This window comes from Chelmon rostratus, chromosome 21 (genome assembly GCF_017976325.1).
Source record: "Chelmon rostratus isolate fCheRos1 chromosome 21, fCheRos1.pri, whole genome shotgun sequence".
Classification (NCBI taxonomy): Eukaryota; Metazoa; Chordata; class Actinopteri; order Chaetodontiformes; family Chaetodontidae; genus Chelmon; species Chelmon rostratus.
In genome coordinates, this window is record NC_055678.1 from 2,897,720 (window position 1) to 2,914,254 (window position 16,535).

General features: G+C 44.8%; 1 protein-coding gene across 1 annotated transcript in view; it reads left to right on the forward strand.

Moving 5' to 3' along the window:
* fmnl1b (formin-like 1b) overlaps positions 1 to 16,535 on the forward strand; it is a 26,060-nt gene continuing 9,525 nt past the window's right edge. Inside the window, exons 1-13 of the mRNA XM_041962029.1 lie at positions 1 to 490; positions 8,531 to 8,614; positions 8,718 to 8,801; positions 9,030 to 9,103; positions 9,313 to 9,396; positions 9,539 to 9,682; positions 10,986 to 11,073; positions 11,150 to 11,226; positions 11,321 to 11,414; positions 14,059 to 14,133; positions 15,426 to 15,536; positions 15,634 to 15,783; positions 15,873 to 15,974. Coding sequence (XP_041817963.1) covers positions 341 to 490; positions 8,531 to 8,614; positions 8,718 to 8,801; positions 9,030 to 9,103; positions 9,313 to 9,396; positions 9,539 to 9,682; positions 10,986 to 11,073; positions 11,150 to 11,226; positions 11,321 to 11,414; positions 14,059 to 14,133; positions 15,426 to 15,536; positions 15,634 to 15,783; positions 15,873 to 15,974 — 1,317 coding nt within the window. The 5' untranslated portion in view covers positions 1 to 340. The remainder of the gene's footprint in view (positions 491 to 8,530; positions 8,615 to 8,717; positions 8,802 to 9,029; positions 9,104 to 9,312; positions 9,397 to 9,538; positions 9,683 to 10,985; positions 11,074 to 11,149; positions 11,227 to 11,320; positions 11,415 to 14,058; positions 14,134 to 15,425; positions 15,537 to 15,633; positions 15,784 to 15,872; positions 15,975 to 16,535) is intronic.

Consider the following 16,535-nt stretch of genomic DNA (forward strand, 5'->3'; position numbering starts at 1 on the left):
TTTCACTCGCTCAGCTGTCACTCTGTCTGTCACTCTCAGGATATCCCCTTCCCTCTGTCTAGGGTTTCATAATGCATCAGGATCTCATTCAGAGGCAGGGGTGGATTTCATCCTCCTGCTTTCTCCTCGGTTTAGAACATGGACGAGTCATGAGCACTACTTCAGCATGAATCAACAGCCCGGGGTCATGGAAATAAGGAAGGGTCACAGGCCAGTGCCTCACAGAGCCGCCAACCTAACTTTGAAGAACTAAATACAAATAACAATTTAGCTGAAGCTGATTTTTGGGAGCAGTTTTTTTTTTGTACGTGAATTTCTTGGATCTATTAGATATACACTCATGGGAAATGCAGCAGGAAGCATCGAGGTACCCCCGGGGAAGGAGGGCAAGACCGTGTCGGCCCCTCCGGGCCCCCAGAAACAAACCACGGGGCTGAAACTCCCGATGCCACCTGAAGAGGAACTGGAGCAACGCTTCAGTGCAGTGCTGGTGAGTTGTGCTGCAGCAGGTCAGGCTACATGTCAACTTTCACACAGTAGAAAGAAGCAACAAAGCAGCAGCGGAACGAAACAAAGAATTTAGAATATGTTGGAAATGTGCACGTCCTCAGTACAAGCTTATCGCTGTGCCAGGTACACAATGCCACTGTGGAAAGACACATAAGAGGTCCTTTATGCTGGAGCTTACTGCAGCATTAGGTTCACTGCATGGTCTGCTGGAGGAAGAACGATGGGGGGAGGGGGTCAGATCTGTTCACAGTTTGATAAAAGCTGAAACTAAAACTTCAAAATTCATTTGAAAAATGTGTTTGTGAAGAAACGCTCTTATATTTCATTAATCACCTTTCAGAGAAGGATCAACGTTACTATGTGGCCAAAAGTATGTGGACACATACTTTGGACCCTCTTAGCTACAATCAGGAGAAACCTCAATGCTACAGCTAACAGTGATATTTTAGACAGCTGTGCTTTGGGTTTGTCCCTCTCCTGTTTCAACATGACCGTGTCCCTGTAGAGAAGGCCGGCTCCATGAAGAAATGCTTTTCACGCTGTGGTGGCCTGCAGGGGCCATGACCTCAACCCCATCCAGCACCTTGGGCGACTGTGGCTCAGGAAGTAGATCAGAAGGTCGCTGGTTCGATCCCTGGCCTCGGCAGCGCACGTGTCCTTGGGCGAGATGCTGAACCTGATGCTGTACGTCGGTGTGTGAGTGTGTTAATGCTCGTAATGAGCAGGTGGACCAGCTACCATCGGGTGAATGGGTGAATGCAGGCTTGTGTTGTAAAAGCGCTTCGAGTGGTCGTTGAGACTAGAAAATATAAATACAATAAATACAGTCCATTCACCTTTGTGATGAACAGGAACTCTGACTTCATCTCAGACCTTATCGCCCCAAAGAACCGACGTTTCTGATGTACGCCACTGTTGGCGGCATGCTGTGGTTTGTCAGTGAGGTACTTGATCCTACATCCTTGATTCAACGGTGTACAAATACTGTGTATAATTCTGAAAGGCACACACACACTGAGCGTATCCTTGAGGTCAAGTGCGTTTCCTGCCTCGTAAAACCTTTGCAAAAGCTGATTCTTCCTCAAAGTTTGAACCCTTCGTTGTTTCTGTGCATGTTTACCAGCTAGTCTTCTTCTTCGCTGTGTTCATTGGCTCATTGCTGTGTTTCTTGGCACGTTACAGCCACCTGTAGATCAGGTGGAACAGTACGTCCACTCATAGAAAAACTGAGCAAAGTAGAGCAAAGACTCCACCTGTGTCGGATTCTGTTCTTTTCTTTTGGTACTCAGATCCAAGCATCCTTTGGTAAGACACCCTGACTTCCTCCCAGTGGGCAGCGCCTTGCATGGCAGCTCCGTCGCATCGATGTGTTGTTGTGTGTGTGAATGAGAGGGGCTTTGTCCGTTAAAGCAGAAAATCTCAACATTAGATAACACTACCTTTGTTGCTGGTCTTACGCCCTGCAGCAGGTTCAGCATCTGGCAGAAGGTCTGGGAGTGGAGGCTGTTACTGCAGCAGATTAGCGCTGATGTCCAACAATCACATGTGGGTGTATCGTTGGGGCGTCTGCATACTTTTGGCCGTGTTGTGTAACTGGAGACACTGTTTTGTTCAGTGGAGCAGCCTCGTGGTCAGCAGCAGCACACTCTGCTTTCACTTGTGGTTTCCTTGTAAATCAAGGTTAGGTTTCAGTAATAAAAAGGATTTTAATATATTCTATTTCTTATTGGCTGAACCTCCCAGTGACTCAAAGCCACAATGACTGGCGTTCCTCAACCATAACTAGATTCTCTCTTCGTTACTTCCTTCACTGAGCTGATGTTTGTCTCTTGTTTAGAACGACGTGAGCAGTGACAAACTGGACTCATGCCTTTGTGGTGACAGAAAAAAAAACCAAACAAGGGCGAGACAGACAATGCAGCTGTGTTCAGTATGTGGCCGGACCACTTCCTGTTTGAGGAGCTTCATTCCTTTACTCAGTCATCCCTGAGCCTCGTCAGCGTGACCTCATGTTGAGCTCTGTTTTCATAGCACGACACATAAACAGGCTGAGGCTTGTTGTCAGTGAGCGTGCTTATAGAAACAGCCTCCTGAAGGTGAATGGTAATCAATTAGAGCCCTGATAAATGCTGTTTCCTGCCACAGAGGCAGTTCAATCGATGTGTGTGAGCATAAAACGCTCCCTCTAATTGCCTCTGCTGAAGAGCTGGTGGTTTTCTTTTCTGTTGTAACCACATATGAAACAATGTCAGCTGATTTCTTTGATATTTGTTGGATAGATAAGAGCTCATTAAATCTGCGGAATGAAACTAAACTGAAATCATCTCGCCTTGAATTTAGATTTTTTGAATGTTGAATTTAACGGTTAAATTATATGCTCATTAATTTTTGCCTGACAGACATTCTGGCCTCAGGAAAGCACACATGGGAAAGAAATCACAGGTGAAAACAAACAGTTAACCCTCCATTAGTCATATAGGTCATATTGAATAAGTCATTAACCTTTTTATATTTGCCTTGTTTCTTTCTGTATGCAATATCTCCTCATCTAATGCAGGAAATGCCTTGTTTTATATGGAGAAAGATGTTTGCATGCACTGACAGTGCGTATCCACGCTGCAAAGGTTACATTTAACCAGCGATTAGCGTGCAGTGCAGGATGAAATGAATTACTGTGCTGTTAATGTGCTACCTGCTGCAGGCGGTTCGTCCTGAGCGTGTGTGCAGCTGCAGTCGTGTGTGTGTGTGTGTGTGTGTCCATGTGCAAACAATCAGGCGTCACTCTGCAGCAGTTTATCTGGATGCTGCATCGAAAACCCCTTCACCTCCCCGCCCTGCCCTGAACACATTCCCTGCGTGTTAACAGCAGGATTTCTGCTCCATCACCAACCCATCCCACCAAATATAGATCATCTCTTCCACCCCCCCATCTTCTGCTGAGTCTGCAGAGCAAATCTCCTGTGCTAAGTGGAGAAGATGTTCTGTCTGCATGCAAACCAGCCGGCTGAGAGGGAAGTGAGGGATGCTGCAAAGTGTCAGTGGTCTCATTCTGCAGAAGCTCAAAGAGAGACAGAAAGTGTCGGACTGGTGTGGATGTGGAGGTTAATGGCAGTCTGTGTGTGTGTGTGTGTGTACATGTACACATTTGCATGCCCACATGCAGTATTTGGGTATGATATAAGCCGGTGGGTGTGTGAGCTGCTTCGATCGATGCTGTATTCGCGGTAAAAAGCTTGTGTCTGATGCCACTGCAGTGTTTCCAAACTGAAAGGATCAATATCAAAGTGACAGAAATCTGCAGAGCGCGACTCCGACGGCGCTCAAACCCTTCAGTCACATCTCAATTTACATGAGGCACTTTTTCCTCAAGGTTTTACATAACACTTTGCATATTTCCCAGCAGGGAATGCAGCTGTGGGTGGAATTGTAAATGCACATCTGTGGATTTGAGTACTGTATTTACAGACTGAGAAGAAACAGGCCGCGTTTATTCACTCGTTAGCGCTTCTGCACTTTTAGCGCGTTAAGAAGCCGACATGTGTGATTGTTTGTCAACAGAATATTACAGACGCTATCTGACGATTTAGCACGATTACTTTTACACCAGCTAGTAAAATGCTTTTGTACGCTGCATGGCCAAATGTATGTGGACACCCCAGGAGCATAAAGAAACTGATTTCCCAGTTTCCACTGATCTGAACCCCATCCAGCACCTTTAGGATGAACTGGGACAAGCCTCTACTAACAGCACCGGGCCGTGTGGCAGCTGTGGTGTGGTCAGAACTTTCTCCAGCACTGAACAGACACACGACTGTATCATCAGAATTTGATTAAATTTAGATTAAACTGAAAAACCCAAAGAGCTGAATTTTCATTAACTGCATGTGTGCATAGAACCACCAGGAAGCTGGAGAACAACTGCAGTGCAGATGTTTTATTGGCTGCCTTTGTCCATATAGTGTATTTACACTCTTTTAATAAGAGGATGTTAAACTTGTCTCACTCGTTCTCCGTCTCTAAACATCCTGACACTTTAGTGCATTAAGCGACGGTGGGAAATTTAAAGCAATTTCCTGTCAAATGTATTGATCCTGAACTTGAATTATGTGTGTTTTAATGCGATTACATGCAGTACAGTGGAATCAGATTACACGCAGCACAGACGCAGCCTCGTTTGTGTAAGAGAGGAGAACGAGGACACAGATTTGCCAGTAATTATTCAGCCACTGCTGCAAACGCAGCTTGTTTCTGTGAACATGGTAATTCCATTGATCCGTCTTTTTGGGGCAGTCAGCACGTTTAGGAATTCAGGAATTCATCAACACGCATCATCCAGAGACACGAAAATGTCCCACTTCCATCTGCTGAATTCAACACATTGTGTTTCCCTTCCTTCTGCCAGTCTGAGCCTCATATTCCTGAATCCACAACTGTTTCCAGGGTTGTTTTACATGGATTAGAGCTGCACCACATTCGCTCTGTGTTGCTGAAATTAACCTCCAGTCTGGGAGCTGCAGGTGTAACGGTCACTCTTTTTACTTTTTAATGGCACTTAAATCGGCACACTTGAAGCACATTTAGAGGGATTTGTAAGGCTAGAAAATACTGAGGCAATTGCTGTGCAGGTTGTCATGGAGAGAGTGTGAGTGTGAGCCACATGCTTTCACACTGAACACGTCGTCGTGGGAATAAAATGACACCAGCAAGCTGGAGATGAAAATTCAGCTCATTCATATGTGAATGTTGAGGACTCACAGCTTCTGTTTTACATCAGCGTTGCAAAGACGACTTCCTGCGAAGCTCATCATCACAGAGTGGCTTCGTCCCTCTGAACAGCACACCTGTGAACGATGCGGTTACCTGGTTAGATGCTGACGCGCAGCCCTCTTCACCAGGTGTTGTCTTTTGTACAGCCTGTTGTACTGCGTTGGCCTGACTGTAAAAGTTACAGCTACTCGTTACCTCATTAAAAACTAACTTGATTAATTCCACCAAGAAGTAATGTTTTACTGTGATAAGCTAATTTTTAGTTAATTTGTGTATTTTGAAATGCTGTCATTGGTGAACAAGCTGAGCGATGTGATGATGTATCCGGATATCAACACATTATCACCTGCATAAAGCACATTTTCTTTAAATTTATTCAAGAAATAATTTAATTCACATGACCATGTGCAAAGGCCTATTTACTACATTTTGAATCATGTACTCGATAAATAAAAGGTACTTACTCATATTCGATTATTTTTAGATATATTTGAGAGATTCTTTTTTATTTAGGACCTTTATGCAAACAAAATCTAAAATATTAACGTATGAAATATTAAAAGGTGCAAACGAATAGCCCATCATGTGATTCTGGGTTTGTTACTGCACTCTTGCCAGTTTACCGGTTTTGCCTTCCATTTCCTGCTGGTGCAGCTTCACATTAAAAGCATTTAACTGGTGAAACATGAGATGACTTTTATTATGAAGCGGCCACAGGAAGTGCGGTGTGTTCGTCAGTCAGCTTCGCACTGCTTGCTATCATTCAGCATCTTCTGACAGCAGATCAGTTTGAAATGTGTCAGGGACCTGCAGGACTAAACCAGACTCACCAAATCAACCAGGACTGAACTCTTCCTACTTTAAACTCTTCATAAATAAAACTTTCAGGTTGTCCCGTTTGCTGTCATGTCTGTTTAATGTTGTAGAGCTTAAATGTTTTTCTCTACAAACCAGACTTGTTTGTCTCTTTCGGTTTGTGCTGTTTGATGGATCCATCCGGCCAAATATAACCAGCACGTATTGATCCACCAGACCCTGATTTATCAGATCCACATCCAGGCTCACAGCACCATTGATTGACTGGTCTATTTAGAATTTGCTGTGTCCCTGTTTTTCAGCATGGCACACATGATGTCCACACCAGGGCTGCCTTATAACCTTCCAACCGGCCGCTGGCAGCCCAACAAACGTTGATTGCTGATATATTTGTGCAGGTGTGAGTCCACCAATCAGCCAATAGCTGATGTACCGTCTTCATCCAGTAGCCCAGCCCTGGCCTGCATAGTAGCTTCAGCTTCCAGACAATCATATGAAAGCAACAGATACTCAAATTATTTCATATAACAAAAGTAGAAAACTGGTTATGTGGTATCTCTGAGGCCTGGAGGTAAAGCATGCAGCTAATCACCACTGCTGGACATTCCCCCGCAGGCGGAGTCAGTGCTGATGCCTCCACACGCCCACTGACCTGACGGAGGCTTCAGGTTTCTCGGTTTCAGATTAGATATGAGGAGCATTTAAACGGAGTGAGGAGGCAGCCGACTTGAGTGGGTGTCTCCTGTCAACTAGCCCAGTTTGGTGTGTGTGAGGGTTATAATTAGCACAGCCGATGTGTCTCTGTTTGTTATATGTGACGCCAGCAGAGCGTAAACGGCTGTGAAATGTGTGCGTGGCGAGAATCTTTCGTCTGGACGCCTCAGACGCTTGTTGAAGGACGGGGAGGAGATTTTGCACTCGTCTTTTTGTGGTCATCCTCTCGCACAAGTTTTTCAAAACAAATTCTGACTTTGCATCTAGAGACGAAGCACAAGAAGCAGCATTTATGATTCATGCTGTAGTCCGTGTTCCTTACATGTGTTCATGTGCAGGTGATGAGTGACGACGTGCTGCAACACGAGCGACACGCTTGTTATTGTGTCATGACAACAGGCGCAAACATACCGCTGATAGCGAGCTGTGATGCTTCCAGCAGGCAGAGACAAAGACAGACTGACTCAGAACTGGACTGGTGACTCAAAGAGGGCCGTCATGTCCAGACTGACGGTAATCATTCACTCTGGAGCTGTGCATTATTGAAGAAGGCCCCATAGCGGTGACGTGTCCCAGAACTGGATCTGGTTAGTTTTAGGATAACATGAGGGGGTTGCCTTAACACAGTGTGCATTATATCAGCTGGGTGCATCAGTTTGAACTAGATATTACTGACAGTTTGTTTCTGCTACAGCGTTCACTCGAGCTTTGCAAGTCACAGGATCTGAAACAGGACATAAAAATGAGACATTTGTGTGTCTGTCGTCTTTGCATCTACCCAATCAAAGCATTTCATTTTGCTTAAACCAGCTGACATTAGCTTCCTGGCTAAAAATGCACTGCGAATGTCAGCTTGTGGGTTAGATGGCTAATTAGCTAGTTAGCTGACATTAGCACAGGTAGCAGTCATAAAACTTCATTGTAAATGTCAAAATCATTCACTTTTACAATGCCACAGCGAACAAGACGCCGTCCTCCCCACTTTTACAGAAGAAGCTTGTTTATGTGTCTCAGCGGTCGATCGGACTCGCAGGAAGGTTTCTGATTCGTTTGATTTCATTTGTCCTTTCAGAAACTCTTGTTTCGTCTGTGTCAACTGTCAGACAAACACAACCATGACAGTTAAATACATCAAGAACTGAGTACAATGCAAGCGACGCACAGCTCATATCACCAGGATTTGTTTAACAGAGCTACAGGAGGAGGTGTGAAGGTCCAGAGAGGCGGGATCTCGTCCCCCCGCCCTCATGGTAACAGCTCCTACTCGCCATGGAGACGCTGTGATGCATCACTGAGGACTTCCCGCCACTCGGGCCTCACAAAGCAGCGTCATGTGTCATGAGTTTGTTCTTGTTAACTAACTAAGCAGCAAAGCCAGAAGTCAGGATCGTCCACACAGATGAGCAATAAAAGAGAACAAATATGTCTGTTCTCTCCAAACTGTCTCCTGTAAACGACGGCGACAGCTTCTCACCAGCGACTCGATGTCTCTGTACAGCTTCTGCACATTCACCGTTCATCGCTGCTTCTCGTGAATCTCCAGAGCTTTTTTTGTTCCTTTTAGTCATAGAAAGTATGACAGTAAACTTCCTGCTGAAGAACGACCACATACAGAACGTTAGTTATTGTCCGTCTCGCTGCAGGTTTCTGTCCTCCAGAAGACAGATTTAGCTCTTTTCACTCAAACGTCAGTGTCTCCAGAGTCTCTTCCCTCTGTTTTCAGAGCACCATGAATCTCCCTCCAGACAAGGTGAAGATCCTCAGTCAGTACGACAACGAGAAGAAGTGGGATCTGGTCTGTGATCAGGTGGGTCAGGATGGGTTCCACAATCAATCAATCATCACCCACAATCAAGCCTAACAACAAAATGCAGTGTCGGCCCATCACTGTGCTCTGTCTGTCTCTTCAGGAGAGATTTCAAGTGAAGAATCCTCCGTCTGCTTATTTGGAGAAGCTGAAGAGTCACCTGGATCATGGAGGAGTCAGCCGAAAGGTAAATAATGCTAAAAATGATAATAATAAATTAACACCCCACATCTCAGTTTACAGATATTAATTTAAAAAGCCGTTTATGGGCATTAAATGCATCAATGAATGTGACTGATTGGGGTCAGATGATCTGACAGTAGCTATGACTGGATGTGTTGCAGATCAGTAACCAAACTGTTCTGTCGTCTCTTCACATTTACTGATCCTCTAACATCTGTGTGTGATCTGTCAGTTTAAGAGACGAGTCCAGGAGTCCACTCAGATCCTGAGAGAGCTGGAGATTTCCCTGAGGACCAATTATATAGGGTGAGTCTCACTCCAGGTCCCGCTCAGAAAAAAGGACTAAATCTTAGAGTGTGTAACATTCGTTTTTATGTTAATGTGCGTGTGAGTGAATAACAGCATCATGGACGCAGTTTTCACACATTAAACAAAGACAATGTGCAAGATGTGCTCTTTGTGCACTATGTTCTCGCTCTGAAAGTTTCCTGCTGAAGTGTGTGTTCTCCCTGCAGCTGGGCTCAGGAGTTCCTAAATGAGGAAAACCAAGGCTTAGACGTCCTGGTGGAGTATTTGTCCTTCGCTCATAGCGCTGTCACGTAGGTATCAGCATGAGACACCTTATTTCTCATTCCTGGAACAGTCAGATCTGAAGTATGCACGTCTTATCTGCGTCACGCGACCGCTTCCCGCCACTTTATCAACAGTCTCCTGATTGAACTCTGATTGTGTGACTCACAGGCACGACGTGGACGCTTTGGACAACGGCACGCCGCCCGCAGACAAACACAAAACTGTGGACAAGTCAGCAGAGGATCTGAGCAGAAGTGCCAGTAACTCGCCGTCTCACAGTGCCTCGAAGGCCAGCAAGACCTTCACGGTCAGGTACGGACGGTCTGAGCTGCTGGTTGATGCTTTCATGTGACGCTGCGGCTGTTCATGAGCTCATGGATCAGCTGAACCAGTCCTGATGTCAGTGATCAGGTCTGGCTCACAGTCCAGTTCATCCCACAGGCGTCAGGCTCAGGTCTGTGGAGCTGCTGTGTGGAGGGGGGCGTTGTCACGGTGACACAGCTCATTGATGTTTAAATGTAGATGTTATATTATTAAGCTTTCCCTTGGTTGGATTGGTCTCCTCAGTGAAGAACAGAGCCGGACCACACATACACCAAAACGGGGTGTCCACATACTTATGGCCACATAGTGCAGCGAAAAAGACGAGGAGTTAAAATTATATCCAGTTTTTATAAAACTGCACTTTATTAGAACATGTTACCACGATGTTCTGGAAATCAAGAGCATGTCCTGTGATTTGCTGTACACGTACACACACTGTGTGTACACGACGCCACTACAACACAGGATTACACACACTCACACTCACACACACACACACACACACACACAAAATCCTTCAGCTGCTGCAAAGATTCACACAAACTCTGTTTCTGACAAACAAAGACGACTTCATCGTCGACTGGGGCTGTTTGATATCCACATACAGATGGATCAATACAGAAAACACACACACACACACACACACACACTTAAATGCAGACAAACCAGAGGAGCTTCTCTCTGGCAGGATTTATAACCTAATAACTTTATTTTAATAGGCTGAATTGAGCTGATCTTTATTATTAGTTTATATTTATATATTTATCACATCGAGGCCAAGAAATTAGAATTTAAGAATATTTATTAAATTATTATGGAAATTAAAAATACATCAAAATATATATATATATATAATTACATTAACTAGTTATGGCAGCAGATCTCACCAATCACACAAACTCGAGAGGTTTATTGGACAAACACAAACACACACACACACACACACGGACAGATACCAGGAATGCAGCTGCTTCAGATTAGATGTCTAGGAATGTGTGTGTGTGTGCGTGTGCGTGTGTGTGTGTGTGTGTGTGTTGTATGACTTACTCACTTAAGTGTGAATGTGTGAAATGGGCCGCTCACCTGTCATTAGACAGGTGGGAGTTTCCTGTCTGTCTCCTTTGCTCCTTTCACAACCTTTCAGCGCACCTTGTCATGTTGTCACCTGGGAAACGATGACTGATCGATTGTGTATGTCAATCAGTGTATTGATTATGTATGTCGTATTATCCCAGCGCATAGAGCCGCTGACAGAAACGACAGATCTGTAACGGCAGCGTCTCACCTGCAGGAAAGCCCTGAGGAGCTCTCGTGCTGCCAGTCAGACAGACGACGTTCACCTCTGCATCATGTGTTTACGTGCCATCATGAACTATCAGGTATCTCAAACCACCAATAAAACGTTTATCACAGCGTCTCATGAATTCTCATAACCTCGTTGTTTCCCGTCGACAGTCCGGCTTCAGCCTGGTGATGAAACATCCGCGCTGTGTCAACGAGATCACGCTCAGCCTCAACAACAGAAACCCCAGGTATGATCACCGCCGTCCCTCGTTATCGTGACTTGATGCGACTTTGATGATGTAGAGTTCGCCTCGGACTGAACGTGGACTTTGTGCTCCTCAGGACCAAAGCTCTGGTGCTGGAGCTGCTGGCGGCCGTGTGCTTGGTAAGAGGAGGCCATGACATCATCCTCTCCGCCTTCGACCACTTCAAAGAGGTTTGAAGACTTTTACTAAACTAGACTTGAAGGGGTTATAATCAGTATTTTTTTTTAAGATAACTGAACTGGACGCGAAAACAATGACAAAGTAAAGGGGGTTCTCGTAGTGACGAGTCCGTCACCTGAATCTGCAGCTCTGCTCGACTTTATTCTGACTTTCAGCTTGTTGTTTATCTGTCCGGTTCACTCAGAGCTCGTTTTCTGGCGTCATTTTCAGAGAAGAAGCCATTAAATGCCTCTGATCGATACCTGCTGAGCAGCAATCAGCAGGCGGACTCAGTCAGAGACCAGCTGGGGAACATGGTGCAGCGTTTAGCAGCTAAAGAGCCAGATATTTCCCTCTGGAGGAGACCAAACACAGAGCTAAAAGAGAGAGAGAATACTGGACTCCACGTGAATCATTATGTTGTTCTGTAGCTGCTGGTTGATAACAAGTTCAACAGATCAACTTAAAATGTGATGGCGGGTCGTGTTCACAGCTTGTTTCTGCTGCCCCAAGTGGCCAAAAAAAAATACATGGCACAAGTGATGCATGTTATCAAATAAACCTCTAAAATTGGCAAAAATGTTGATCCAAATGAGGAACTTTGAATTAAAGAGGGATGATCTTTGACATGTTTCAGTCTTTAACAGAAAACTTCAGTAAAGGATCATTTGATGCTTCTAACAGGAAACATCAGCTGACCAATCAGAGATGTGACTGACAGTTTAGTGTTTGTGAAAACTTGGTCAACTTGATCAGAGCAGGTTGTGCGTTAAGAAGTCACACACACACACATTTTTACTGTACCCTGTTCATTTCCAGGATGGCCCACATACTGTATGTTACCATCTTGACTCAGCCCACGCTCAGATATTGTTCCAAACTGCTCCAGCGCTTAACATAGAAGGCGGATTAGTGTTACAGCAGCCACATACCAGTCGCCCTTTAATGTTGAAAAGCAGGTTAGGGGGAAGCCCAGACCCACCTGCCCCCCCCGTCAGCTGCTCTGTCCAGTTGTCCCGCCGCCTAACCAAACTGCCTGAAGAGGCGTAAATATGTGAAACGCTTGTCGAGCTGCCTCTGACCTCTCCTTGGCCTTCTCGCATCTTTGCCTTAGAAAGCAGCAACTGTTGCCAGCAGATCTCCTCCTGCGGCAGAACGGAGGATGAACCTGAACCAGCACCGTCTATTATTAGTAAATGTCAAGGATGTTACAAAGCTGCTCTGCGACAAGCTCGCAGCAGTGTTTTAATGTCTGCCGCATCCGGATCTTGACCGCTGTTGTAGTTTCCCAGCTGTGTTTATTTAGTCTCCAGTTTCAGAAACACTTTAATTCGAGTGAATCGCTGCTGAAGAGTTTCTTTTTACTTCAGTTACTTCAGTCTTTGCTATTTGAATTTGTATCATGACAGTCGTAGTATCAGAGTAGCTTTTATTTTGAAGGTCTTTGTATCGTTCGTGCTGGACTCACTGTCACGACTTACTGGAACCATCGTTACTGTCATGGTGGTCCTGTTTCGTTTATCAGAGTCCAACCATAAACCCTCTGTTTGATGATCAAGTGTTCAGTCGTGTTTCTTCCAGCTCAGGTTCATCTGCTGATGTTTTTATCTGTTAGCTGCTGGATGTTTTTATCTGTTAGCTTCATCACTGCAGTGCACTGAGCTCAGGTGTCAGCCTGGACTCCCTCCACCGTCTGCAGGAAGTGCAGAACAAAGACATCAGTCTGAGATCTGATGACTAAATGATCACATGATTATTTAGAAATAGGCTGTTTCCCCTGCATACAGCAGGCAGCGATACACACACACACACACACACACACACACACACACACACACACACACACTGCTGCAGCCTCCTCTTTAATAGACACTAATGGCCGACATTAATCAGGTGGGCAATTAAAAACCTGTTGATAAGCAGCAGATCCTCTGGCAGCATCACCTGGTTGATTGGCGGCTGAGTGTCACGTTGAAGTGGAGGTGTGCTGGCAATGATCCAGGAGCTGGTTCACATGCCCCCCCAGCAGCAGGATGTGGGCGTTGTTTTGGGTCGTGCAGGCTGTCAGCGTGGCGTTCTGCATTATTTAGCGGACATGAGTGGGCAAAGAGAGGGAGGTTGCTGCTAACGGACGACACCGGGAAGCTGCTGAGCTGCTCGTTAAGAAAACACAATTATCATTTCGCCACGTTTTCTGTTTCTCTAACAAACAAACAGATTGTCACTGTACCGCAGGAAAAACACTGAAGCCTCATTTGTGTGACAGGAACAGAACGACGCGTTCACTCGACTGTGTGCAACCCAGCAATTATCCTGCACAATGCAGAGTGTAGCACCGCTGCTGTTATTCCCATTATTTCTGTTTGTCTGTGACCTGAAACTACACCCACATCTGCAGATTCCTCCATCAGTACAGCGCTGTTTCATCAGATCAGGTCATTTACACACTGTGTGATTAGTGTGCAGACGAGTCTCGATAGATAGATGCATTACTGTAATGTTTTTAGTCCACTTCAGTGTGGGCACACTGCCCCCATGTGTGTACATAAGGAGACACATAATGCAAACTTTATTTATCTAGTTGATCATCAGAAACAAGTCTGAACACATCAGATAGAGAAGACTTCATCAACGCTCTGATTTGATATTTTTCAGGTGTGTGGAGAGAAAAGTCGATTTGAGAAGCTCATGGAGTATTTCTGCAAAGAGGAAAGCAACATCGACTTCATGGTAAAGCCCTAACGCTAACGCTGTGTGTGCAGGTGTGTGAAGCTCTGAACCAATAAGCATCAAACAGCCAGAAAGACTGCAAGTGACCTGAAGTAAGACTGGAGGTCAATAACTGATCACAGTAAAATCTTATTTTACTATTAATATCTTATTAATATTATTTACAGGAGTCTGACTACATACTTTAAACAGCTAAAGCCTTTAGTGTCTGCAGAGGAAGCTGTGTCATAAATATCCTCGAGTGATGTCACTCGAGTCGACTACGAGTCTGAAACAGGAACAGATCTGTTGGGGTGGAGTCTGAGCTGATCAGACGTCAGGCTACATTAGCTGCTGCTAGCATAACACACAGAAATCTCCAGTCAAGCTGTTGGCGGTTGTGTTGCATTGTGGGTAACATAGGCGCCGTGAAAAGGAAGAACACGTGGAATTAAAAAGACGATATCTCTGAATCTGCAGCATTTTTGTCCGTCATCAGTCTAAAAATGCTACAGAAGTTTAATTATAAGCTTGTGGAGTCTCTTTAAATTAGATACAATAAAACATTTTAAATCTTTATTTACCAATTTACCAGCAACCATTTAAAATAATTGAATTTTCTGACATTTGCGTCTATGTTTTATTCTTGTCTGGACAGAATTTGTTCCGTCATTAAAAACATTACAGTTATTTCTGTTCTGACTTCCTGTAAAAAAACAAGAAGAAGAAGAAACAGGAGTGATTAGTGTTTATAAAAGAAAGCTGTGACACACATTAACAGCACGTCAGGCTGAACAGATTGCATGCAGTTAAAATAAAATGGATATGACAACACTCGGCCGACTGTGAGTGCACGTGTTGGAACAGCTGAGGACAATCACAAGAAACCTGCAGAGAACTTATTACATTTAATGTTTGAGCCCAGCGTGAAGACACGAGTGAACGGTTTGAGCTGTCGAGTCAATGCAAACACTGAACTTCATGTAAATGCACCGTTTGGTTTATAAACCATCAGAACAGGTGACGTCAGGTCTTTGAAGTCCAGAGATATTCAGTTTACAGTCACCTGAAAACAAGAAGCTAATTCTCTCTTAAATGTGAGAATAAGTCGATTATCAGAACAGTTGTTGATCAGCTGATTGTTGGAGCGCCACCCGGAGGACGAACCAGTTTTAACAGTTTTCAGTGTTTATTTTCCTCAGTCAGATGTAGAAGCGACTGCCTGCTCATCAAAGCTGAATCCCTGAGATTCAGATGTATCATCCTTACCTGCTGCAATTATCTCACCTGTATTTACTCTGTCTGTCCACCAGGTGGCCTGCATGCAGTTCATCAACATCGTGGTCCACTCAGTGGAGAACATGAACTTCAGGGTCCACCTGCAGTATGAGTTCACTCGTCACGGGCTGGATGACTACTTGGAGGTGGGCTTGACCTTTGACCCTACACTCATACTGCGCCTTAAATGAAGATAATTAGCTCCAGCGTGGCGGTGATGTTTTGAATGTCCTCTGTGTGCAGAAGCTGAAGTTCACAGAGAGCGACAGGCTGCTGGTGCAGATTCAGGCCTATCTGGACAATGTGTTTGATGTGGGGGCTCTGCTGGAGGACGCAGAGACCAAGAATGCTCTGCTGGAACACATGGAGGAACTGCAGGAACACAACACACAGGTAAGAAGCTGTGAGCTGCACACACACGCAGGCAGGTTATGGCTCACAAACAGTCACACTGAAAGACAACGAATGTGTGAATGTCCCAGCTGAGCAGCAGGCTGCAGGAGAGCGAGAGGGAGGCGGCGGACAGAGTCTCAGACTTGGAGAAGAAGCTCATCCAGACCACAAAAGAAGTGGAGCTCCTAAAGGTAGAGTACCCCCTCCAGCTCTTTACCTTTTATTTTCTCAGAGGAAAACTACGACATCATGTCACTTATGCAGCAAAGTCTGCACAGAGAGCAGCTTTTTGTGCCCTGGGTGTTGCCTCTCAGGCTACATATATACTTTATTGGTGGTTGTTGGAGATTATGCAGCCTAAAAAAGGAATACCTGCAGACACCACTCAGGGCTAAACAATTATCCTACATTATATAAGAGATAATTATTATAATTAACTCTGCTTATTAAAGCAGTTTTTGCTATTTGTGATCATTTGCCCTTTTCATACTGGCCTTTAATGGACCTGCACTGTAACTGATGGGGGGACAAGATCCACAGTCCTCATTCCAGGCAAAGATTATCTGATGTTAAAATGAGGTTTTAACGGTCTGAGTTACTCAAATCAAGTGATTATTCTCTTAAGTTATAGTCTTTTAATGTGAACTCGTTCCTCCACCAGTTCAGCACAGAAACACTGTACGGGAAGACGAAAGAGGGAATTTTGTGCTAAAAAGACACAATTTAGAAAAATAAAGTGAGAAACTTAATCA